At 40.8% G+C, this 27,554-nt stretch overlaps 1 protein-coding gene across 1 annotated transcript in view; it reads left to right on the plus strand.

Annotated features, from left to right (window-relative positions):
• The first annotated feature begins 876 nt into the window (after positions 1 to 876).
• GALNT5 (polypeptide N-acetylgalactosaminyltransferase 5) overlaps positions 877 to 27,554 on the plus strand; it is a 45,337-nt gene continuing 18,659 nt past the window's right edge. Inside the window, exons 1-3 of the mRNA XM_084891459.1 lie at positions 877 to 2,893; positions 20,214 to 20,380; positions 22,382 to 22,501. Coding sequence (XP_084747585.1) covers positions 1,407 to 2,893; positions 20,214 to 20,380; positions 22,382 to 22,501 — 1,774 coding nt within the window. The 5' untranslated portion in view covers positions 877 to 1,406. The remainder of the gene's footprint in view (positions 2,894 to 20,213; positions 20,381 to 22,381; positions 22,502 to 27,554) is intronic.

Genomic DNA, 27,554 nt, shown 5'->3' on the forward strand with positions numbered 1-27,554 from the left:
TTTTTGGGAGCCTGAGATGATGTCAAAGCAGAGATACTATACTCCTCAGATATGAGAGTGGTAAGTGGCATGGCCATCTGCAGATCATGCCGATGTGCTTCTCAAAGTGTATGGACAACGCTGATCACAGGTGATGTTAAAATGCAGGTTATGATTCAGTTGTTAAGTTTTACTCTGTATGAGAAGGAATTTCCCAAAAATTCCATGTTCAAACCCCACCCTCCAAAACAAACAAACAAACAAACAAACAAAAACACACACACACACACACGCACACAAACAAACAAAAATAAACAAACAGAAAACAGTGAGGCATTGTATTGTAGGCCAGTGATTCTCATCTTTGGCTTTACATTAGAAAGACTTGGAAAGCTTCTGGACTGTCATCTCCTCTCCCCCCCGCCCCCCACCAATTAATCAGAAATTAGAGGGGCTTCCTCAGAGTGATTTTAAGGCAAAGCCTATGTGAGAACCGCTCAGCTACCAGTGCCACTCAAAGTCTGGTCCAAGTTCAGTGCAATTGGCACACTGATGGTCTGTGATAAGATAAGCATCTGAACTGAGAGTAGGACTTTAGAAACTTTTACAGCAATATGACGTTATTAAATAAAGTAACAAAAATAGATGGACTCGTTTAAAATAAACAGTTGACTTACAAACATTTGGATAACCCTCCAAAGAGGGCTTACTTACACATCCACCTCTGGAAGTGAGAGTATGCTAGGCCCCTCTGTAAGCTGCTGCCTCTTAAAGCTGAAACGTTAAGGTCAGTGATTAATTGCTCAGGCAGCTCATTGGGAGACCTGGGTACAACAGGGTTAAGGAGCGGGGATGGGGGAGGTGGGGTTGCAAACCGGGAACACATGCCCTCCGAGTGAGATAGCTTTCTTTCCCTTTATTGCCCGGAAAACATACACACGCTCACATAACACGGGAGGTGAGAGCTGAATGAAGTTTTCTGGGTAATGGCTTGAAATGTTTTCCTTATGAGAAGCGGTGTTGAGTTACAGCGTGCAGGCTGAAAACTGGGAGGAGAGAAGCAGCAGCCCCAGCCCGGCCCCCACCTTTCCTTGGGCTTGTAGGAAGGTGGACATGGGCTCCCGGAGACAAGACGAGTGATATGTTGAACTCTCTGGCAGCTGGCATCAACTGCTCCCAGAGTGACCCAAGGACAGAGCTCCGCAGGGTTGAGCCAGGGGCCAGCCCAGCGGGCACAGATGCGCTGCTGTGAAATGCCACGCAGGCAGAGACTGACAAGCGGTAGGAGCTGAGCTTTCCCCTTGGACTGCTGTTTCCTGCTGTGTTCAGGGGAGGGGGCGCCTCCTGGCAGCTCTGCTGCTGCTGCTGCTGCTGCTGCTGCTGCTGCTTCAGCTCCCTCTGCACTCAAGGTAAGCAGCCTCTAAGGGATGGCAGGCAGCAAGGGAAGCCTTTGTACCATGAACAAGATCCGAAAGTTTTTCCGCGGAAGTGGGCGAGTCCTGGCATTTATATTCGTAGCTTCTATCATCTGGCTGCTCTTTGACATGGCAGCTCTCCGCCTCTCATTCAGTGAGATCAACACTAGGGTGCTTCTGAAGGAAGACGTAGTCAGAAGGGAAAGGATAGAGTTCAGAGTCCAGCCTGACCAAATGAAAATTCTTTACAGCAGCAGGAGAGAGAGAAAGCCCCCATTCAGGGGCCACGGGAAAGTGCTATGGGGCAAAGAGAACTTGAGAAAGACGGAGGAGCATGGGCTCAAGATTGAAGATGATTTGGACCAAATCCAGAAGGAAAGACGGATACAGAAAGCTCCAGGAAGTGTCAAGATTGCACCTCTGTGGCATCCTGCACATCTGCAGACCTTTCCTGTGACTTTGACCAAGCCCATGACAGAGGTACATGCCATCACACCTGAAGCCTATTCTCGCCTTGTGACCGCAAAGCAAATGAAAGTTCAGGGGGCTCAGAAAACCACATTCATAGCAGCCAGAGGAACTCCATCGCCCCAACTATCTCTAAACGCAAGACCTTTTGGTATAATCCAGGAGGCCCAGAAGAGACATAGTCACAGCAGTGACACATCAAAACAAGCCGCTGAAAGGAGCCTGGATGTGGCCATCAGGTTTAACAGTGACAGACCAAACCAGGTATCTCAGGCCGCAGCAAATGAGAGGACATTCTCTGCCAGTCCACCAGTGCCAAAATCTAGGGAAGCCTTAACCTTAAATAAAACTGAGGCTCAGAGAAAATATCCAACCGCATATAAACACAGAGCCAATAAGAACCTTCCCTTTCCCAAGTTCTCTGCCAATTTAAATCACTTAAAGAAGCAATCTATTAATGAGGCACAGTTGGGAGACTTGCCAAGGGATGATGGAGCCAAAGTGGCTGGTGGGAAGAAATTCAACTTTTCTGAAAGCCATGTTGTGATTATAACGAAGGAAGAGGAGCTAAAGGCAAACACCAAACAGATCTCTCATCCTAAAATGAAAACTGTATTTCCTTTCGTATTGGGTGAAGGACAAAGAAAACATATTTCCAAGAACAGAAGTGAGGCATCCTTCTCTTCACTAGCTCAACAGAGAGCAACAGTGTCTCAAACTAATCACATCTTAGCTGGAGGACTAAAGTCAGCAAAAATCAGCTTAAATGCCAAGGTCCAGCAGGAAGAACTCAATCAAAGGCATACAAAAGCCATTTCACCTAAGGACAGCAAAATGCACCAAGTATTAAGGATCGATCTGACACTTTCTCCAAGGGACCCCAAAGCCCCAGGGCAGTTTGGACGTCCTGTGGCTGTGCCCCCAGGAAAGGAGAAGGAGGCAGAAAGAAGATGGAAAGAAGGAAACTTCAATGTCTACCTCAGCGATTTGATCCCAGTGGACAGAGCCATTGAAGACACAAGACCTGTTGGGTAAGATCCATTTCTCTTCTCTTTCCTCCACACCAAGTGTGTTGGCTCTGATGTAGAATATAGCTATTTCTAGATAATTCTGTTTGATCCTTGGTCACCTAGAAAACAAAAGCAATATAAATCATTAGACATAGTCCAAATAGTCTACCACCCACAGAAGGTAAAATTCCAATATTAGTTCTAGGATACCACTGTGCTCTCTTCTTACTCTTATTTCTCTGAGACTTTGGCCCTCACCCCTTTTAGCTTATGTTTCATTTCCTTTCATCTATTGCAAACATAGAAATGATTAAATGAATTCAATTCTTGATAAGATGTGTATGAATGACAGAGCTTAAAATGTCATTCCACTAGAAGAGTGACAATGAAGTGAATTCTCAATTTCAAAACTTTACAATGTTAGCAGGTTTGTTGAGAATATATTTGGGAATGGAGCACACATAAGGCCTTCCTAAAATCATATCTTAACCAGCAAAATTCTGCCTAATTATGACAAATGATTACAAAAATATCAAGTGAAAAATGACTTTTCTCCCTAAAATGTAATATCTGTTGGAGGTTAGGATCTTAGACGGCTCAGGAGTTCAGTTATACAGGAACAAGATTGTTGAAAAAAGTCAATCAGCCAATAACTAGAAAAAACCTATACAAGAGCATAATAATAACTGCGTGTATTTCTAGAGTTGCACCATTTACAAAAAGCCCGCCTACATATCACATGGACTTCCTAAGAGCCCTAGAAAAGAAACTGCAGATATTATGGGTTCAAATGAACAGATGAGGGGCTCAGAAGTTATATCACTTTCCCAAAGTAGCATAGCTCTAAAGCTGCCCAAGGAGCCTTCGTGAACCCGTGTTTCAAGGAATTAAATTCCTATGCCTACATCACCAGAAGGCAGATCGAGCCACAACCATATGCTCTGACTCAAGTACAGTTGGGTTCCCACCTCTTTTTAATTCTCTCTTTCATAAGTTAGGATTCTTCGTATCCATTAACATCAAAGCCCCTTGATATGCAGGTCCCTGAGCCAAAGAATCTTTGCCTGGAATTTGGAGTTAGGGAATGTCAAGATTCTAGTGCAGCACACTTGGTATGTAAATGAGGGCTTGGTTTGGCCTCAGTAGAAAACTCTCTTTTTGTGATCTGGGTAGTCAGAATTACCAGGAGGAAGGCAGAAATCACTGAGCCTGTGTTCAGATTAGTAAGGAGAGCCTCTTCACTATGATGCAGGCCACACTCTCTTAGCCTTCGGCAGATGACCTTCAGACATGCACTAGTTGCCTGCATAGACCAACTACTGTGCCATTCGTGTTCTTCACTCTAGTGAAACTCACAGACTCTGAGGAGAACACAAATGTACCAAAATAAAGACAAAGAAACTGAGGACCCAGGAAGTTAAATTGTCAGTGATAACAATACCAGTAATTGTAGAGTAATGATTAAAATCCACGCTCAAAAGTATGCTGTATGTTATCTGCCATCTCTTGCTACTTATTACCCCCCGGCCTCCCAAAAGGATCTTAAAACTTATGGTGGAACAGCTCTGATCTAAAGTTTTGTATATTACATATCACATGTATTTTATATGATTTATATACATATATGCCAGCTTTGAACGTTAAGTGTGAGGGAGTGAAGGAATAGTGAAAGTAGCTCCATTTCAGTATTCCTTCAATAGCCAGCAGATTGCTACGGATCCTGGGGGAGAATCAGAAGTGCACAGAAGTAGAGGCTGCAGTTCCAAAGGGCAATTGTACAAGGGCCAAAGCAAGTAATAATGGTGCTACTATGCATGTGATTTATTGAAGACTTGCTGACTCCCAGCACTTACTAGTTCCTGAAATTTGGTCCACGGAGGTTAACGGCCCAGGAAAGTTACTTTTACAGTCATGTTCTGTCTTTGGAAGGAGGTTGTCCCAACTGCAGGAGGAACTGACACGTGTGCTTGAGAGGATGAGTCAGACAGCATGTGGCCAGTCCCCTCCCTTTTATCACACAACCCACCTTGGCTAAACACAGCTGCTCTCTGCGAGTTGCCTACCTGATGCCACTCCACCAACAGGATAGAAGTGATAGTTGAGTCACCAGGGATCCTATGCCTGAGACCCCCTAAAGTATTTACAGTCCTTTTGTGTCATGCTTCCTTGAAAAAGAACATTTTTTTTCCTTTTACTCAAATATGCCAACTACAAATATGTGTAAAAATATCTATTTATATGGATAAAGGTTGGAAGAAAACACAAATGAAAAATATTGGCAGGCATTGGAGTGAAGTTTTCTTACTTTGATTTTATTTATTTGCAGCCTTGTTCACAAAGTATATGAGATGGCTTTAAAAATATACATTAAGATCTTTTTAAGATAAAATGTAAAAGTAAGCATAAGAGAAAAATTGTTATAGAATATAAGAGAAAGTGTGTGTGTGTGTGTGTGTGTGTGTGTGTGTGTGTGTGTATGTGATGGGGGGGGGGGGGGCGGGGGCGGGGACGGACTAGCCTTAAAATTAGCCACAGTAGCATCCCACTGAAGTCTTTACATCTTAAGAATTCTGTAGACTCTCTCCCTTGCTGCCTTTTACATTTCCTCCACATCTCCCATTACAGATGGATTAACACTGTTACTGATACATCATAAATACCAATTGAATATAGATTGAATTAAAAAAAGGGGGGGGGATAAAACCATAGATTTGCTAGTAGGTTTCTTTAAATTATATTCCCATCAATAAAGATAATAATAACTAGTTACTAGTTATTATCTTCTTAAGGATGATTTAGTAGATATGGTGGGAAGAGGTTGGCATTGAGGAGATGAGGCAGGCAGGACAACCTCATCTGCTCTAAAGTCAGACGCTCTTTTCCAAATCTGATCTTCCCTCCTTTTCTCCTGAGTCCCCAGAAACCATCACTAAGATGTTAAGACACGATCATGGCCTTTTCCCAAAGCACAGGAACTCCTTTCTGTTTTCAGCATTTTCCCCACTGTCCTTCTCAGTGACACCCTTCTCTGCCCCTTGCAATGTAGCTACAGTTTTCTGGATGTGACATTCTCTCCAATATAGGCCCTCAGCTTGAGAAAAGTTAGTCTCACTACCCTTTCCTACATATTATTATAGTCATTACCATCCACTAGTGTTTTTATTAGCTAGTCCCTTCCCCCAGCGTCCCCCCAGCCTCCCCTTGCACAGTCCCCACCATTTCCCCCCACACATTTTAATTGGATACTGCTCTGAATCCAACTGTAGCTTACGTGCACTTGGACCACGATGTGATGTAACCTCCACATTCCAATGACCCCCCCCCCCTCGCCTCCCAATGCTCTTGTGGTCACTGAAACACTCCTTGTTGCCTGCTCTGCACTAACTGGAGCCTTGAGAATCTAGTTTGCCTTCTCCGTGAAATTTTAAGCTTCTGGGAAAAACTCTTGCACTTTATTTTGCACTCCTTAGCACTGAGCAGTGTTGTGCACTCAAAAGATACAAGTTTACACAATATGGCTTTCAAAGGTCTGTTGCTCTGCCAAAACGGGTTTGGCTCAGTGGATAGAGTGTCAGCCTGCGGATTGAAGGGTCCCAGGTTCGATTCCTGTCAAAGGCATATACCTTGGTTGCGGGAACATCCCCAGTAGGGGGTGTGCAGGAGGCAGCTGATCGATGATTCCCTCTTATCAACGTTTCTAGCTCTCAATCCAGCTCCTTTCCTCTCTGTAAAAAATCAATAAAATACATTTTTTTAAAATATGTTTTTATTGATTTTAGAGATAGAGGAAGGGAAAGGAAGAGAGAAATAGAAACATCAATGAGAGACAAATATCAACATCGAGTGGTTGCCTCCTGCACGCCCTCAACCTGGGCATGTGGCCTCATGGGGACTTGAACCCAGTGACCTCTTGGTGCATGGGTCGACATTCAACCACTGAGCCACACTGACCAGGCTAAAATGATTTTTTTTAAGTTAATACTTTTTATAAAAGCAATGAGAGGTAACTATTCCAATGAAGCTTGCAATGAGTTTTCATAAATTAATAATTACTTTATAATTTTTCATTTTGAATATTGGGAATATGCTAGTATCAGATTTAAGGTAAACACATCCTATTCTAACATTACAATATATTCATTAGTTCATGTTTATACTTTAGTGCATATTTTTGTTACTAGGGGCCCAGTGCACCTTGAAAGGATTTGTGGGCCGCGAGGCTGCGGTGGGCACAGTGGCGGGTCTGGCCCATCCTCCGGACCCCCACCTGGCCCCTTTCACAGCAGCCCCTGGTCCGCCAGCAGTCCCCTCCTGCCACCACCGCCGCTCCCATGTGCTGACAGTGCTGGCCCCACTCGTACCCGCTGATGGAGTAGAGCCATTGGGGCTAGTGCCAGCAGCGGGTGCGAGCAGGTCCATAGACAACAGTGGGTGAGAGCAGTGGCTGCTGGCCCTGCTCGCCCACCAGGAGCAGGGGGAGGTGGAGACGCTATGAGGAGCAATCCTGGTGGCCAGCTGCCACTCCTACCCGCTGATGGCCCTGAGTGATCAGGGCCAGTGCCAGGAGCTGGCAGCCAGTGTGAGCACAGGGTGGGACCACAGTGTGGGGGAAGCAAAGAATTTTCAGTAACTACCAGAGGCTTTCTCCAATGACAATGACCAGTGTCCCACCTTGGTCTGGTGCCCCCGCTCACCTGTTTCACCATACCACTGTGGCTGATGCCCACCATGTTCTGCACATGCCTCTTGGTGGTTAGCACAGGTCATAATTACCGGTTGTTGGTTTGTTCACTGTTTGGTCTATTTGCATATTAGGGTTTTATATATATAAACTAGTGACTCGGTGCATGAAGAGGGTGTCCCTCAGCCAGGCCCATACCCTCTCCAATCTGGGACCCTTCAGGGGGATGTCCGACTGCCAGTTTAGGCCTGATCCCTGTGGGATCACTGGCTCCCAACCACTCACCTGCCTGCCTGCCTGATCGCCCCTAACCACTCTGCCTGCTGGCCTGATCCAACCCAACTGCCTCCCCTTCTGACCTGATCACCTCTAACTGCCCACCCCTGCCAGACTGATTGCCTCCAACTGCTCCCCTGCCACCCTGCTCACCTCCAACTGCCCCCCTGCTGGCCTGCTCACCTCCAATTGCCTTTCCCTGCTGGCCTGCTCACCTCCAATTGCCTTTCCCTGCTGGCCTGATCACCTCTGCCTTTGCCCCACTACCATGGCTTTATCTGGAAGGATGTCCAGAAGGTCTCCTGGTCTAATTAGCATATTACCCTTTTATTATATAGATTGTTTTGTGGGGTTTTTTTTGTTTTAATGTTTTGACTGTCAAGGGAGGAAAATCTCCTTACTTATAAGAATGTTTTATATCGGTAAGTCAAATGCAATTTCACTTTTGCCTATAAAGTATGTTTAAAATAAAGTGCTTGTTTGACAGTCATTTTGAAGTTCCAGGATGAATCATTTCTTTAGATAAAGTTAAATCTTATATTTTTTTTTGCTGTCAATTATTAGAGTCTGTTTCAATCAGTTGTAACCCATCACCATACAAGTGTTGTTACACATAATCCTGGCCACTGAAAATGCAAGGCACTTCTCCTCAAAGAAGTCTGTCTTCGGGCCTGCAGGTAGAATTAAGGTGGCACTCCAGAAATGACCTATTTTAAAAGGTGCACTTCCCGAATCTGTATTTAGAGAAAAATGACTCCACAAGGTTCTTGCTGCCAGCATTTCGCTTTTAAAGCACACTAAGAATGACAGCACGCTCCTCCACGCCTGCTGTCGTCATGCCGGGACTCAGTGCAGCTTTTCCTGTAGAGCTCTGGCAAGCCGCTCCACAACATGATGCAAAGCGGCCTTCATTCTCTAAGCCCACAGCTGGGGCTGTCAACCAATAATTTGATTCCTTCCTACACAGCTAAAGGGAGTTTTCTTCTGGCACATACGAAAAGCAAAAGATAGCACCATGCATTTGCCACAAACCAGTCTAAATTACTGAGGGGAAAGAAAAACCTTTCTGGAAACTTACTTTCCATCCCCTCCCTTTCCAACCCTTGTGGGGTCAAAAACCATAACTAATGAACTACTGAAGGTGGAGGAGGAGGAGGAGGAGGAGGAGGAGGAGGAGGAGGAGGAGGAGGAGGAGAAGGAAGAGGAGGAGCTAGGAGATAAAAAATAAACTGACCACATATCCTTCCAAACTTCAGACTCCTAAAATCTATCAGGCTTGGGGGAAAAAGAGAAACTTTAAAATTAAATGAAGTTCAAATTCTCTTATTTTTATATGGGATGAATATTTTAATGGATCAGCCTGAGACTGCATTTGTGGCTAGTAGTGATTGGAGAGCATAGTCTGAAATGGACTGGAAAAACTGTGAGAGACTCCCTGAAAAACCAAAGGAGGAGGGGGAGGAACCTTACAAGATGGATGTGAAGGGTTTTTCCGGCTTTCACCCTTATATAGGTCAACACTATGCAATGGTGTGTGTGCATGCACACATACATGTACATATTTGTGTGCTTGTGTGTGGTACAGCAGCGTGCACTATTTCACTGAAAAGTTGTATAGGAAAACTGGAACTAAAAAGCAAAATAGTTTAAAATCAGCAGGCTAGAACATATAGCCAAGGTTACATGTGGTTAAAAGATGATTAGGGAGTATTTTGATACTTTTATCTACCACACTTTCCCCATAACTAGAAGAATGTAAAATACGTTTTTTACGGCTAATTCAGAGAAGAAAACACAGTTAAACAGTGTCTAATTCATGTAAAACTGAGCAATGTTAAATCAAATCAGTGACTTTTTTTCTCCTAAACCTAGCCCTAGAAATATTTCTGGGAATGAGTCATTGGCAAATGTAGGAATTCAAACCTGTCGGTACTTCATTTTTACACATCCAATTAAGGACCCAATTTAATCCCAACTTAACCATTGGCCTAATTTTATCAATGCCTTGCCATAATATTGCCGTGGCTACTCTGGTGCCAGAAAATAACTTCCCATCGGCTGTTCTGGCTGAGCCATTCAGAGCAAGAGCCTCTCGAAACGGAAGCATTGTTTGCTCAAGGGTCAGAAACTTCGGGGAACATAGCCGTGTTTACAAGTTCTGTTTTGTTGTTTGCTTTCAAAATGAAAGGATCTTTGTAGGGTCCCCTCTATAAAAACAACACAAAACAAAAAACCATAGACACAGACAACTGTAGGGTGATGACCAGAGGGGAGGGGATGAGAAGGGGAGGTAGAAGAGGGTAAAGGAGGGATCAGTGGTGACGGAAGCAGACTTGACTTTGGGTGGTGGACACACAATACAATATACAGATGACGTATTAGAGAATTGTACACCTGAAGCCTATATAATTTTATTAACCAATGTGACCTCCATCAATTCAGTGAAAAAAAATAAATAAATAAGTCTATATTATTCCAAACTACATCATCTTCTAAATTGGTCCAGCTTCTAAAACGTTGGTTTATGGACAGGTGTGAGGAAGGAGCACTATGAAGAAACTTAGTATTTATAAGGGCCTTTACAACCTGTTCATTTCTGTTTTCCTTATATACAAGTCAGAGGAGTGTGAGGAAAAAAAAATATATATATATATATTTTTTTCCTGTTAGCTCAACAGAGAGACATTTAATAGGAAGCCATTTCTATATAGTGGTAAGCAAAGGTGATTCTTGAAAACTGCCCAACATTCACATCTCAGCAGCAAACAAATATTCTGGGCTCCTGCTGTGCACTCTAACCTCATGGTCCTACTTCAAAGGCCTGGAACACAGTGTTTGGCAGAAGCAGAGAGTACATACTAAAGGAGTAAGCAAAGGAACAGTCAAATGTGGCCCGAGAGAGGGCAGAAGTATTTGAGTTCTGACCTGAAGGGTAGGGAGTTAGAGAAGGGGGGAAAGATAAAAAGAGAAAGTGAGGGAAATCTGACAAATGGCGAAACTACACAAGTAAGCAGAGTTCACATACTCAGGGCCATGTTAAGGTTCTTCTAAGAGCCAAGGGGAAACATTGAAAAATTTACAGCCATAGAAAGAAAAATTTAATTTACCTTTCTCAGAAATATCAGAGGGAAGCAAAACTCTTATGGGTGAATGAATCTAACGATGAATATAGAATCACCAAATGTTAATACTAGATGAAGTTTCAAAAGCAGTCGAATCCCTTCTGTTCCAAAAAAGTCTGAGGAAGGAAAGGGACTCATCCAAGGTGGGAGAGAGAACAGCCCCTAAGATGCCCTAACCTCCACCCAGAACTATTTCCACCACATCACACCACCTCTTGCTCTCCTCCCTCCCTCCCAGCTTTACTCTGACAGCTGCCTGCTCAAAATAGCTTATTGTTAAAGTGATTAATGCTGATGCTGGTGGTTTATGTGTCTAAACCCCAGTCCAGTAGCTTTGATATCCAGTTATCCCAGGAACCATGGCTTCAGCCGGCCAAGGCCTTTGGATTTGAGTGTGACTGAAATCTTCTAAATTAGTAGTCAGGCAATTCTGACTAAATGTCAATAGTAGTCTACCCTAGAAATAACAAACCATAGAAGTAAAATTGTTATATAATAATACTCTCTTATCAGTGAGTGCAAAAGAAGTCCCAATAATTCTAAGGTCTTGGATAAAATAATAAGATTTGTGACAGAGCTCCTCAGCTAGAGGCTCCATTCTCCTTCTGATCATCCTGAAGATACCAGAGCTTGGCCAGTGAGCCCCCAAGGCTCACAGCGAGGCAATAGTTGAATTGCAAATAGAAACTGAGAAAATATTCTCCTCGACCTTCTGTTCAAACCTGAGAGGACTGACCTACACTTTGACTGTCTTGGAATAAAATGAAAAATTCATAGACGGGAGAGAATGTTATCATTCCCTCAATCTTCTCATCTGAAACCTCCTTTATTTGATGGGCTACATTCAAATCAAGTGAGTGGCTGAGGATCAGCACACACAAGCCAAGAAAGTAAAACATATCACTTTCTGAGTCTCTTGATAAATGATGAGCCCTTGATAGACTTGGATTAAAGGACTGCCTGGGCAAAGGGCAGTGCCCCCAGTCAAAATGGGTGTATTTACATCGTGGATAATCATAGGTCCTCACATGCCTTCTTTTTTTTTTTTTTTCACCATGGAGCTTACAAAGTATTCATGTCCATTATTTCATCAGATCTTCACAGACATTCTGTGATGAAGGCATTGAAATCTTCACCCTAACAGTGAGGAAATGGAGGTTCTGGAAAGTCATAAGATATGCCCCTGGTCATGCAGACAATAGGTGTCTGGAAGGACTCAAAATTCAGTCCTTCATCATCTTTTTCAAGTTCAGAGTCTTTCTGTCTCACTGCAGTAGTGTACCAACTTTGTGCAGGACACAAATCCCCCACATTAGAAGCCCCATTTATTTTTAATTATTGGATTGCCTACAGTAATCAGTCTAGACTTTCCCCAAACAAAATAGATTGGACTAATTTTTAAGAACAAGGGAACTGCAGACTTTAAATACTTAATTTTTGTAATGCATGGACATATAGAATAAAAATATAATTTCTTATTCTCCAAAAAATTATTACCAACCCACAACTGGCTTGCATTTAAATTATACTTGACTTCAGCTGTGATTCCTCACCCAGCATAGCAGAACACAAGGTTTCCAATAGGCAAACTGGAAGAAAGAAAGCTTACTTCAGTTGGGTCAGTGTAAGATAACTTGAAATAGATTTTACCACCTGTGAAAACTAGGCAGCTGATGGTATTTAAAAATGGTGTGAGGGCTAATAACACTGAAAATGTTCTGGTCTAACCCACAGTGCCTTTGAACAAGACAGCATGCTGCTTTTTCTAGACACCTGAAAACATGTTTATCCTGTTTAGTAACGCAGGAAACCAGGTATCTATAAATGTTAGAGTGGCCTGACATCTTATCTGCCTGAACCAAGGCACACACACTGAAACTCTGTGCTTGAAAGCTCCCACATCTCCTGTGTCCACTTCTCCGCACTTTAATGCTTCCCCTTTTTCCAGGCACCAGTATGATCTATGCAAATACAGTTCTCCACAAGGTTTTCTTCAATGTGATCCCTTAAATACATCTAAAATATGCTTGGCAGTAATTGGCAGAGGCACTTCTTATTTCCTGAGATATTGGCATCTAATGGAATCTTTCATAATCTATCCACATGGTTCCCCTGGTGAAGTCAAGGCACCATGACAGGCTGTGGTCAATGGAGGATCAGATGGGTGGTGAGTGGAGGTGCCACCCCCATATCTCTGAGAGCATTTTCTGCTTCCAATTTCAGATTGCTTAGCATTATAATACTTCTTAGAACTTCCTTCTAAAAGAGGCCCAAAATCGACTAATTTCTAATATAAGAAGTTTCATCTGCATTAGCATCCTTGGTTAACTCTTCCCACTGTAACCAGATGTTTCTACAGTTAACCAAATTTCAGCTCTCAGCAACTCTCCAGACTTCGCAGCCAGCCTTGCTTGTTTAAAGGGCACATGCAGATTTTGTGCAGCTGACCCTTCCTTTTTAGAATTGATTTATCTTTCAACACCAAATGTTGTAAAGAATATTTAATTGTGAAATATGTATTTCCCATTCATTTATAATGTTAAGAAGTCATAGGAAGTCACTAATGTCTTTTCAATCCTCCCTATCAATTTTTCTATTCCTCTTGGCTTTACTTCCTCTTTTCCAAACTAAAGCCTGAGATGAAACAAAATATTCTGCCACTTTTCTTTCTACCCCATTTGCTCTGGTGACCCCAAACTTGGATTAATCTAACTATCTGCTTTATCTCTTCCTACACCTAGGCTGCCAGACACCAGTAAAGCAAACCACACTTGTATTTTGATTAAAATTTTGTGATGTCCAAATTCAGGAAAGTGTTTAAGGCCCCTGTGTGTGTGTGTGTGTGTGTGTGTGTGTGTGTTTATGGGTGTAGTTACTATCTCCTATTGCTCATAGTCTATCCAAAATATTCTCTATTCTCCTCAAGTTTCTACCCTATTGCATGAACAACTAACCTTTCCTCCTTTATGAACTCCAATTTTTTAAAAATTTATCATCCCTGATACATAAATTATTATATATTATCATCATTTTTTCCTATCTCAAAGGAAATACCTATTTCCATCATTTAAACTTGTGATTTCAGTTCCATTTCAACTCCATTCCTTCAACCATCCATTCTATCCATAATTATCAAATAATTATTATGTACAACAATGCTAGAATCTTGTGGCACTGTAGTAAGCAAGGAATACTTGCCCTGCCCTCAGGAAATTCTAGATGCAGAAGATAAGAGAGTAAAGTAAGTAAATTAATGCTCCTGCAGGTATACCGATGACTGGAGAGAGAATAAAGGGAGGGTGGCTAGTTTCGTTTGAGTAGTTAAAGAAGGCTTCTCTTTGGAGGCAATACTTCAGCTAAGACCTAAATGAACAGAAGCCAGCCATGAAGGCATAGGGAGGGTCAACTTGGAGTTTCACATTATTTAAGGAACTAAAAGAAAGTCAATGTGGCCATGGGCAGTGTGATGTGCTAGTGGAATAACTCACAAGCAGTTGGAGAGATAGCCAGAAGTCATACTATATTGGGTCCTGTAGGTTACAGTAAGAATTTTGGATTCTTTTTCTATTTTATCCCATAGAAATCATTGAAAGATTTTAAATAGGAGATTAGTGTGGATGTGGTGAAAAGTGGAATTAGCGAGTCCAATTAGGAGACTTCAGAAATGACCCCAAAGAAAAATGATGGAAACTCAAGAAGAAGGGGTAACAGGAGGCTAAATGTAGAGCTGAGATATATTTTGGCAATATAACAGGCAGAAGTTAATGAAAGATTTTACTGGCAGAAAGAGAGTAAATCTAGAATTAACATTCATATTTGTAGCTAAAGGTGGGTGAAAATGCAGAGGAACTGGTTGGGTGAGGTAGGGTGAAATGAAGATTTCTATTTAAAAACTTATGTGTAGGATGCCAGTGAGACATTCAGAGGTGAAGTTAAGTAGTTGGTTGGATAGATGAGTCTGGAATTCAGAGACCAATCTGGCCAGAATATAAACTTAGAAGATAATATTTAAAGCTGTAGAAATGGATGAGATCATACAGTAGCATTGTACACAGAAGACACAAATACCAGGACCCACCTATGAGAATCATCTGTTTAGAGAGTAAAAAGAGGGAAAAACTAAGAAGGAAACTGAAGGGGTGAAAACTAGGAGTGTATAGTATCTCATGGGACAGAAAAGGAGAGTAACTCAAGGAGGCAAGACTTGACAATTGAGTCAGTGCCACAGTAAGTCTGATTAATACAAGGAGAGAGACCTCGCTCCACCAAAATTCACATAAGTCACTGATCCTTTCAACTGTCAATTCAATTTATACCTTCCCTGAAGCCCATAAATATGATCTGTGTCTTTCTACTCAGGAAAAGGAAATGGAACAGAGATGACAAATTTGCCCTACACGCACCTAGTTACCCTATCCCTTTTCTTTCTAGGTTTCCTCCCAAAATTGTCTACAAAATAATCTCAACTCCTTCATCAACCTTTTACTCTAAATTCATTATAATCTAGCCCAACCCATTTCTTCCTTGGGGAACTTGATTCCTATTACCTCTCATCTTTGATGGTCATCACCAGAGATTTTGATTATTAGACTGTCACATTGCTTTGTGAAAAAATTTCAAAGTTTAAAGTTTGTCTAGTATCAAAGTTATATTTCAATTACTGGAATTACTAGTAATGATGCAATCAAATGCTATAATCTTATATATAATGTTTAGAAATCCATCATATTTTTCTCCCTATTTTCTAATATTTTTATCTAGAATTGAATTATAAATAATAATATTAGAATTCTAACTTTTAAAAAAAATGTATTGATTACAGAGAGGAAGGGAGAGATAGAAACATCAGTGATGAAAGAGAATCATCAATGGGCTGCCTCCTGCCTGCCCCACACTGGGGATTGAGCCCACAACCCTGGCATATGACCTGACTGGGAATTGAACTGTGACCTCCAAGTTCATAGGTTGACTCTCAACCACTGAGCCATGCCAGCTGTACTAGAACTCTAAATTTTTTTAAAAAATATATTTTTATTGATTTTGTACAGAGAGGAAGGGAGAGAGATAGAAAGTTAGAAACATCGATGAGAGAGAGGCATCGATCAGCTGCCTCTTGCACACCTCCTACCGGGGATATGCCCGCAACCAAGGTACATGCCCTTGACCGGAATCGAACCCGGGACCCTTCAGTCCCCAAGCCGATGTTCTATCCATTGAGCCAAACCGGTCCTGGCAGAACTCTAAATTTTAACAGTAGGATTTAGAATTTGATGTCACCAATTTAACACTTTCATGATCTTCAATGTGTAATTTCAAAGAAGATTCAAATGTAGTTTATTATTTTTTTGTAGTTAAAAAAAAATAAAGAAGATATTCCCTTAGTTTAATAATTCTGTTAATTCAAAGTAAACCAACCTTCTGTTGACAGGTAGAGCGGGTACTCACCCATCCAAGGAAATAACAGATGTGTCATCTCTCTTCAAAAAAAAGGATACAGTTGACCCTTAAACAAGATAGGTTTGAACTGCATGGGCCCACTTACACATCAATTTTTGTTTGCTTGAATGTTTTCCTTTTTTGGTAAATACAATCTGCCCTCATATCCTTGGGTTTCACATCTTTAGATTCAGCCAACCCAGGATGGAAAACAGAATTTTTGGATTCCCAACTGCCAACTCACCTCCATAAATTCCTTGCCACAGAGAGGAAATACTGTTTTGGGACCATGGTTGGTTGAATCATGGCTGTGAAGGGCAGATTGTAGAGTCAAAGTTACATATGGATTTTCCACTGCACTGGGACTGGTGCTCCCAAACCCTGTGTTGTTCAAGAGTCCACTGTACATGTTTTCTAGGTGAATAATGTTGGGTAAATGATTTAATTTCTTGGGCTTCAGTTTGCTCCATTTGAAGAAGAATATAATTCTCAAGAAGTTGTTATAAAAATCGAATTTAACTATGGACTGATTGTACAATGCTATGCAAATGTGATGTGTGTCTACTTCTTATTTATGACCTATGTTATCTGGCAGAAGGTCCTGTTCCCATAAAATACCCATCTACTGCCAGCTGCTTTTGTTCTAGTGTTGTTAAGACTTCCTGAATGTTTATTTCTGGAGCCAGACTTAGACCAGAACTTGAGTCCCAACTGCCCTTTACTAACAGTATATTCATGGACTAATCTCCCCATGATTTCAATTATTCATCTATAAAAAAAGAAAGATATGCTGTTGGTTTGATGTTTAAATTGAAATAATGTAGAGTGCCTATAGTACCTACTTATGATGATCATAATTTAAATATTGCATTGCTAACTGCTGTGTTAAAAGATGGCAAATACTCTTTGTGAGGTTCCACTGGGCACCATCCCTGAATAGCAACCTAGGCAGAAGATGGAAAAATACCAGCAGTGAGGCAGTATGTAGTGCAAAACGTGGGAGAAAACCAAAACCAATTGCGACCTACCTGAATACCAACACCCACTGTAGCCTTCCTCCCATTTTTATGCCAGCAAAATGATTTCAACTATGGTTAATCTTTAGCAGAGAGGGTCTCAGCAAGAAACCCCCAAATAGAAAGATAAGCTGAAGAGTTTAATGTTTATATATATATAATGTGTATGTATATATACATATATGTTTATAAATATACTATATAATAAAAGAGTAATATGCAAATTGACCATACCTCTGCTAAACCCACAAGCCATGCCCACCAGCCACATCCACCAGCCAATCAGGAGCTAATATACAAATAAACCCAATCAAGATGGCTATGGTCATGGAGAGCAAGAGGGAGACTTAGGTTTCCTCTGCAATGGAGGAAGCCAAGCTTTCTGCCTGCCCTTGCTGGTCTTGGCTGAGAGTCTGTCCATTGGAGCCAGCTGGGGGGTCCCTTCCCAAAGCCAAGCCTCAGCCAGAGGCTTGTGGCCTTGGCCAGGGTCAGAGCTGGGTGATCAGAGCCAGCTGGGGTCCCTTGCAGGTTGTCAGAGCGAGCTGGGGGTCCCCTGCCCAGGGCTGGAGGCTTTAGGCCTTAGCAGGGGCAGAGCTGGAAATCGGACGAGATAGGTGTAAACTACAGAGGAAACACCTTTTCTGACCACTCATTGGCTAAGCTCCCTGTATACCACTGGTAATATTCTTAGTAACTTGGGTATAAGAGTCAAAAAAGGTGATCTAGGGTTTTTCCACCATACTCCTGGAGAAAAAAAAGAAGGTCCACTGCTGGAGGGCTAAGAAATGACATAACCTTCCCTAGGCAGTTTGGCTCAGTGGATAAGGCCTAGGTTTACCAAGAGAAAGATCTGGGTTAGATTCTGATCAAGGGCATGTACCTTAGTTGCAGGCTCCTCCCTAGCTGGGGCCCAGGTCAGGGCTCATGCAGGAGGCAACCAATCAATCAAGTGTACATCTCACTTTGATGTTTCTATCTTTCCCTTTCTCTTCCACATTCTCTAAAAATCAATGGAAACATACCTTCAGGTGAGGAAGAAAGGAAGAAAAAAAGGAGAGAGAGAGAGAGAAAGAGAGAAAGAGAGAGAGAGAGAGAGAGAGAGAGAGAGAGAGAGAGAGAGAGAGAGAGAGAAAGAAAAGTCATATCCTATGAAAGACACATCTTGAAAATGCCTAAAGGAAGTTGTCATTTTTTCCTGGTGAAGGGACCAGAGTCTGTGTTGATGAAAACACCTTGGTGGATGCAGTGACTGACAATGGCTACAGCAGTGGGGTGATGGGGCTGGTGCCTTTCCCTGATCAGCCTGGTCATCTTCCACAAAGGGAGGCCAGACTTTGATAGGACATCCCCTGAGGGCTCCCAGTATGTGAGAGGGGGTAGTCTGGGCTGAGGGGACCCCCACCCACCCAGTGCACGAATTTCATGCACCAGGACCCTAGTGTGTGTGTGTGTATAGTCCCAACAATGTGTGTATATGTGTATATATATATATATATAGCAGTGTTAATTAAAATACATTTCCTTTTCAAAATTGAGTTATTAGCTGTTAAAGTGTGTATGCATTTTTTGGGAACACTATATACACTGAGTGGCCAGATTATTATGATCTCTAAAATGCATAATAATCTGGCCACTCAGTATACTTCTCTTTGAGTACCTCATTTATTTGCTATCAAAGACATTATAAATCATGCACCTGATCAGTTTCCCCCTTTGCACTGGCTGATAGAAAGCTCAGGGCAAATAGGTGGTTGATCTCCAGCAAAAGTCTAAAATACTTTTGGTACCAATTTGAGATACAAATACACTGAGTGGCCATATTATTATGCATTCAGAGATCATAATAATCTGGCCACTCACTGTATCTTTGTGTTTGTGTGTGTGTATATAAAATTTGGTATTAATACATTTACTCACAGAGTGGAAAAATATATTTTATTTGGCACTTGGCAGAAGGCCATTTGGAAGGACCATCATAAACTACCTGGTAGCACTATATAATTCTGAATGTTTTCCCATGGTAAATAATCTAATTAGGATAACAAAATACTCCCATTTGGTGGATTTCTTTGCCAAGAACTGTGCTGGGCATTTTATGAACATCCTCACTAGGCTGTATAATTCGGTTCAATAAGAACCATTACTTCATCTCACAGATGAGGAACTGAGGCACAGAGAGATTAAGTAAGGTATCAGTGAATAAAGACCTTAGAAATATTGGTGGTTGGATTCAAAATAGTGTCTAACCATCTGCAAAGCCCATGTCCTTCCCACTATAGCCTGATGCCTCCACTGGAAGTTCTCGTGTCTCCCATTGTTAGTTCTTTTACACCAACTCCTGTTAGTGGCTATTCTTCCTTTGCTCTTTTATTTTGTTTATGCACCTCCCTAAGAAAAAGCACACAACAGAATCCTCTTTGATATATATAGATGGATAGATATAGAAGATAGATAGATAGATAGATAGATAGATAGATAGATAGATAATGTACACACACAATCATACTTTTTAAAAATATATTTTATTGATTTTCCACAGAGAGGAAAGGAGAGGGATAGAGAGCTAGAAACGTCTATGAGAGAGAAACGTCGACCAGCTGCCTCCTGTACACTCCCTACCGGGGATGTGCCCGGAACCAATGTACATGCCTTGACCGGAATCGAACCTGGGACCTTTCAGTCAGCAGACCGACACTCTATCCACTGAGCCAAACCGGTTTCGGCATACTTTTTAACTCTTAAATTCATCCTGTGGGTCTTGTTATTCTATTTATGCACCTTGCTTATTCTCAGCATGTATTCTGGCCCAGGTGTGCAAAGCAGCTGGTTCACAATAATCTCCCAACCACCAGTGTCATCATGTGCTTTGTGGATGAGGTGTGGTCCACTCTCCTGAGGTCTGTTCACAGTGTCCTCAATCGCTCTCCTCCGCATCTCATCAAGGAGATTCTGCTGGTGGATGACTGTAGCTCCAAAGGTAAGAAAACTGATCCTGAAAAAAAATCAAAGTTTGATATAAAACAATTGCAGTTTGGATGTATGGCAAAATTACTGGGTAATCCGATAAAGCATATACATTTTACAAATGCCAAATCATCGTTCCTAACAACTATCTGGAGCCCTGTCCAGTTAGCTTGCCCAAACTTCCTTTCCACTGTAACTTCTCTGCCACAGAGGAGTGACTTTCTAACTTTAGCCTCTTGGAGACGGGTACTATGAAATCTGAAGATGTTCTCTCAATTGCACAAACACTTTTTTATGGTATCTAATAAGCAAACACCTCACAATTAATGGGGTGCCTTTTCTATAAATAGAGTTTGAGTTAGACTCTGTGGGAAACAAGGTAATGGAAGGCCTATGGCTTCTTCCTCAAGAGTAAAACATATATTTTCAATTAAGTGTTAAGAAGATAAATTGCCAATGGGACCATAGAGATAAGGTTTTAACAAAGTTCAGAAGCAGAATCCACCACTGTAAGGCTTTACGTTTGTTTTGTTTATTACAGAAAAGACTCTTTCTTTGGATTGTCAAATAATTTGTGTGTAAGTGGTCCCATGACTACCAGACGTCCCATGACTGCCATGTTATAAATTCCCAAAAGGCAGCCAACTTCCAAAAAGCTTTGAAAATAGCAGAGATGGCAAACCTTAATAGAGCAGATTAGCCTTGTTCGTGACCACAATGACAGCCAATTTTCTCAGCCTCAGAGTTTCCCACCAGAATCACACGGAGCTCCTGAAGCTAGGCGGTGCTTAAGGAAAACTAGTTGAAAACTTTAAGAAAGTGTACACAGAAAGAGTATGTAGTTACTAAACAGATAACAGTCTCTTTAGGAATGGCGTGTCCAGATTTTGTGGGACCTGAAGCTTCTATGGAGTCTTTTTAAGAAAAACAACACAAAGTGAGTAAGAAAGTGAGCAGCAGAAGTATTCCTAAAGCCAGTCCTTCTTGAGAATGTTAATTGCACAGAGAAGTGATCACAAGGCACATCAAAATACCTCATAAAATATCACACACACACACACACACACACTCCTTTAGCTGCCATCCAACAAGACATGGTAGGTGTGATGGAGGGTGATGTCACAGCAGGAAGTAACAGTGTTCTTAAACAATTACAGTTGCAATATCTTTCTTTTGCAAATTTTTTAGTTTGCATACAATGCTTAGCCTTTTCCCTGGGCCTTAGAAGGGGATTTTGTTAAGGGGGTTGGGGGAGGAGAGCGGATGGTACAACTTTAATTTATTTCTAGGTAAATTTGCCCCTGTACTTACTAATACTCAGAAAAGGTGATCTCTCCTGTGTGTAATTTGGCAACACAGAGAAGAAGGACTTGAGATTTAAGAAAAAACAGTTGGAAAAAGAAGAGAGTTGAGTATTGAACCCAGATAAAAATTCATCCCAAAAAATGACATCAGAAAATAAAATAATTGCCAATGAAATAAAATGGATGGACCTACAGGGTATTATGCTAAGTGGAATAAGTCAGAAGGAGAAAGACAATCACCATATGATTTTACTTATATGTGAATTCTAAAAAATAAAATAAATGAGCAAACAATACATAAATAAACTCATAGATCCAGCAAGCAAATTGATGATTACCAGGTGGGAAGGGGATTGTAGGGATTGGTGGAAAATATGAAGGGATTAAGAAGTACAAATTACCGCTTATAAAATTAGTTATAGGGATGTAAAGTACAGTACAGGGAATATAGTCAATAATATTATAATAACTATGTATGGTGTCAGGTGGGTACTAGACTTATTGGGGTGATCATTTCATAAGCTATATAAATGTTTAATCATTATGTTTCACACCTGAAACTAATAAATATGGTATGTCAACTATAATTGAAAAAAAATGTAATTTTTAAATATCATAGTTTTTGGAGTTTATCACTAAAAAGGCACTACTTTTGGTATTATCCAGATCTAGTTAAGTGATGTCTTTTCTACTCTCACACTCTGATATAGATTACTTAAAAGATAATTTGGATAAATACATGTCTCAGTTTCCAAAAGTTCGGATTCTTCGCCTCAAAGAGCGACACGGCTTAATACGAGCCAGACTGGCAGGGGCAAGGATTGCAACAGGTAAGAAGCTGCTGATTTTTGTTTTATTTTAATATTTTAATATGCATCAAATGTGAAATAATTGTACAGTGCATCCGTATATCTGTCATTTTTTTTTGCAATATATGCTTCATCACATATATACACAGACACATCTATACATACACACCTTTTTTTTTTTAACTTTTGAAAGGAATTTACAGACATTATGACACTGTATCTAATACCTCAGCAGGCATCTCTGAAGAACAGAGACATTCCCATATATAGGCACAACTTGCAGACCTAAATATCACCTAGTATATCACCCTTTCAAATTTTCTCATTGCTCCCAAAATATTTTATATAGTTGTTTTTTTTTCTTTTCAAATTTAAGAGCTAATTAAGTTTCATGCACTGTGTTTGGTTGTTCGCTCTCCTTAGTCCCTCAGTGTAGAATAGACGTCGCAACCATTGACTTGTGGTGTGTGTGTTTTCGAAGAGTATAGGCCATTTGTATTGTATAATCGACCACAGTCTAAAATTTCCTCTTTCTTCCTGTTACCTACAGGATAAATGTTTTGGGCATAAATACTATAGAGAACTCCACTGCATAAGTGAAGGAATTGTGTACTTATTGCTTCAAATCAAGAGGTACAGGATGTCAGGTTGCCTGGCTGTGGGTAATATTCATTTTTGAGCACTTGGTTAAGATATCAGCAGCTAGTTGGTAATGAAAAGTTACTTGTGGGGGTGATTCTTTGATCCAATCAAATATCCCATTTTCCTCACAGTATTCAATAATGATCATTGCTTGATTCAGTTACTACACTGAGAGCTGCACATTTATTTTTCTAATTCTATCATTTCTTTTTAATTAGCTGCCATTGACTTGTAAAATAATAAGCTCTCCCTCCTTCCCCCTCTCCCTTTTTTCTCCCCTCTCATGCACCTATCACTATGGATTTATAACTTTAAAAAATTAAATGTGTATATTATCAGCATTATTGGGAGGGGGGGGTGCTTAATTGTCCCAAATCTGAACACCAGGAGCCCTTTCATGTCTGATCCCATAAATATTTCAGATCTTCAGAATTTTAAAATTGTCTCTCCTCTGACATATGCTTGCTCTTCTGATAGCCCTTTCTATCTTCCTAAAGAGCAATAGGACTTGTTGTCTTCACCCCTTTTTAGTGTGTGGGTGTTGGTAATGAATGGGAGGAATTGAATCTTTTCTATCCATGGGTATTCTAAAATGAACATCATCCATTTTGGTTCATTTTCACATCTTCTATGGAAGGACCTCATAAAAAATATCTGACATTTTGTACCAGGTATCATTCTAAAAACTTTCTACAGTAACTGAATTAATCCTCTAATAATTATGTGAGTTAGGTACAACCATTTTCATTTTACATATTAGGAAATATAGACATAGTGAGGTTGTGATTTGTCCATGTTCTCCTAGCTAATAAGTTGTAGAACCAGGATTGGAACACAGAAACCTTTGCTCCAGAATCTTCACTCTTATCTACTCCACTTTGCTGTCTTTAATAGGTAGCCACCAATCTGCCCCTGTAAGTCATGGCATTGCAAATCTCCACCTGATTGCATTCAAGCATATCCAGATGGTGAATTATGTGCTCACCAGAGTTTCAATTCCTGTAACCATAGCTCAAATTTGGAAGTCTTCTTATCCCATTGCTTTGCTAAAAAAATGTTTTCTCTCTCGGTAATATAAATTTTCAATTGACAACAAATATATCACACAAAAATGGCATTGCAGTGACAACTAAGATTTTCTTAATAATTAAGTGCATTTGGACAAAAATAAATAAACTTCCATGTTTGATTTTCTATGGAAAATAATTGTCCACAAATGACACAAGACTAGACTGGTCAAGAAATAGTCCAGGTAGGTAACTCTTGAGCTGAGATCTAGTTGAAGAACATTTCCAGGAAAATGGAACAAAAAGTATAAATACACTGATGCAGAAACAAACTCTGTATATTCGGGTTAAAGAAAGAAGTTTTGACTGATGAATGCCAATTATGGAAAGAAAGGTAGGAGATTCATTTAGGAAGAAAGGCAAAGGTAGGCATTTAAAAGTTTATGCATTATTTAAGGAGTGTAGGTATTATTTTTGGGATACTGTAATGCCAATAAAGACATTAATGAGGATAGTAAAACTGTTTGATTTATATTTTAAAAGCTCACTGTGGTCACTTTGTAGAAAATTAATAAAGGGAGATGAGAGAGAAAGTAGGGAGACCAATAAGGTGGCTATTATAGTTATCTAGGCACCAGGAAGATACCAAGACAGATGGAGGAAGTGGTCAGACTTAGAATATATTGTGGACATGGAACTTACAAGACTAAACATCAGATAAGATGTGAAGAAAGTAATAACAAGAGGAGTTAAAAAAAGAAACCTAGGATTGGAAAGAATCTGAACAACTAAATGGCCAGTAAGATCATAGCCAGAGGAATAGATTTGGGATTATAAATGAGTTCTGATTTTGTTCGTGTAAGTTGGAGATGAAAATTAGACATCCAGCCGAAACCGGTTTGGCTCAGTGGTAGAGCGTTGGTCTGCAGACTGTGAGGTCCCGGGTTCGGTTCCAGTTGGGGGCATGTGCCTTGGTTGTGGGCACGTCCCTGGTGGGGGATGTGCGAGAGGCAGCTGGTCGATGTTACTCTCTCATCGACGTTTCTAGCTCTCTATCTCTCTCCCTTCCTCTCTGTAGAAAATTAATAAAATATATTTTAAAAAAAAGAAAAAAAGAAAAGAAAATTAGACATCCATGTAGATGCTTAAGAAAGCTGATGAATACAGAACCACGAGTGATCTGCTCGTAAAAAAAATTTCCACTGCCTGCCTAGGGTACAAAACATGCTGGTAAGAATCTTCATAATAGCCTAAATTGTTAGACAACATGAGAAGCTGTCTTCAAATGGAATGTTATGAACTTGATCAAAGCAGTTGCCTAATTGGCCCATTCAAGCACTTGTAATTACAACTGTAAACTAATTTCTTTGAATTTAATAAATCCAAATATGAAAATATGAATCTGTTTCTCAGTCATTTATTAGCCCCCTTGAGTACATTAGCTCAGTTTTATTTTACTAACCTTTAAGCTATTATATTATAAGATAAATTTTTACATCACAACCAAATATCGTTTCTGAAATTCTGAGTCTTCTACAAAATAATAAGGGCACAGCAGTGACTCTGATCCCTAGCCATGTCCACTACTAATTCAGACTCTAGGGCTCAATCAATTCTTCATCTGAATCTGATTCAGGCAAGAAATAAATAAATAAATAAATAAATCTCCCATCAGTTATTTACTGGGAACGAGGAGGTAGAGAGGCCACGTGAAGGGAATGCAAAGGGAAGGAAACGGTCAATGAATCATATGGGAATATGAAAGCAACAGAAGTAAGAAGAGATATGGTAGTTGAGGTACAAGGTAATAAACCAACCAGCTGGCCCAGTGACTTCTTGCCCTGCCAAGAGGAGCCTGTTGTCAGGCAGATTCAGTAGAGAGTCAAAGTAGAGATCAGACTTTTATTTCCTTCATGGCCTTTCACAAAATACTTGACATTGCTCTTTGCATTCCAAAGGATCAGTTGGCTAACTTTAAAAAGTGGCATCTGATTCCTGGCCAACTCTGAGGTCTCCTAAAGAGCAACAGCCCTGTACATTTCTGCCACTAGTTTCTGCTGAAGTCAACACAGGTGGTTTTCTGAGCATCACTTATAAATCATTATGCAAACTTAAGTGGTGAGCCAGGTCCACATTCCTCAAGGAACCCTAAACACAACATTCCAGCACTACTGTGTGCTGGCAGCAATCTCTCAAGCTGGTCGGCTAAATATAAGTGGGAGTCGTGCTCAAAAAGGAGCCAAAAATGTCTGGCACATTGAGTGGCTCTGGGGTGGCCAAAAAAATAAATAATAAGTTACAGTGAAACCCATATACAAACACTCCAGCATTACTGGAACTTACTCCTAGAAAACAAACAAACGAAAAACTCTGCCAGGTGGCTATCTAGATTGAGTTAATTATCTAGACTGAGCTGCAACTTAAACACTCATTGTTGAAGGAAAAAAATATAAACAATACTCACCACTTATTAAGCATTTAGGTATTAAGTAGATATCAGAAATAGCCTCATAAGGGAAAGCTCAAAGAGCTGTAAGTTAACTATCCAATGTGGCTAAGGGCAGCCGTTCCGGGATAAAGACAGTTCTGTGTGACTTCAATCCTATGTTCATTTCACCATGCCTCTCAGCCTCTCGTTAAGAGCAGAGTGTAAAATATCCATAAACCATATCCAGAACAATTAGAAATCCCACTCAAAGTTAGAGACACAGCTCCCTGTTCTGATTCCCGTGATCCTGTTTAAAATTAAAATGTCTGAGTGTGGAGCAATGACATTCTTGCTTGGGAGGTCTCATCCCTCCCAAAATACAATATAAAATGTCATTCGACCAAAGCCAGTTTGGCTCAGTGGTAGAGCGTCGGTCTGCGGACTGAAAGGTCCCAGGTTCGATTCCGGTCAAGAGCATGTACATTGGTTGCGGACACATCCCCTGTAGGGGGTGTGCAGGAGGCAGCTGGTCAATGTTTCTCTCTCATCGACGTTTCTAGCTCTCTATCTCTCTTCCTTCCTCTCTGTAAAAAATCAATAAAATATATTTTTAAAAAATAAAATAAAATAAAATGTCATTCAATGTTTTAGACAGATGTTCTTTCCCTCGGGTCCCAACAATAAGTGAATGAGAAACTTTGTGGGGATCTGGGACAGACAGGAATTGAAGACAAGTTTGGGGATCCCTTCACCTGCCACTGGTGCCTGAAGATGATCTGACCCTTTGACCCTTTGAGCCTACTGTGGGGATAGGGATAGGGTCTAGCAGAAACTGCTATTTAAACTTTGGGTCTGAATGGACAGAAGTGGAGTGGGATCTGCTTAGGTTCTTTGTTCCTCAGTTTTCTTATCTCTTAAATGGGAATAAATTTAGATCTATACTTCAGGTTTATTGTAAGGATTAAATAATACAACCATGTATAATGCTTACAACAGG

The sequence above is a fragment of the Pipistrellus hanaki genome, assembly GCF_964339955.1.
Source record: "Pipistrellus hanaki genome assembly, chromosome: 8".
Lineage (NCBI taxonomy): Eukaryota > Metazoa > Chordata > Mammalia > Chiroptera > Vespertilionidae > Pipistrellus > Pipistrellus hanaki.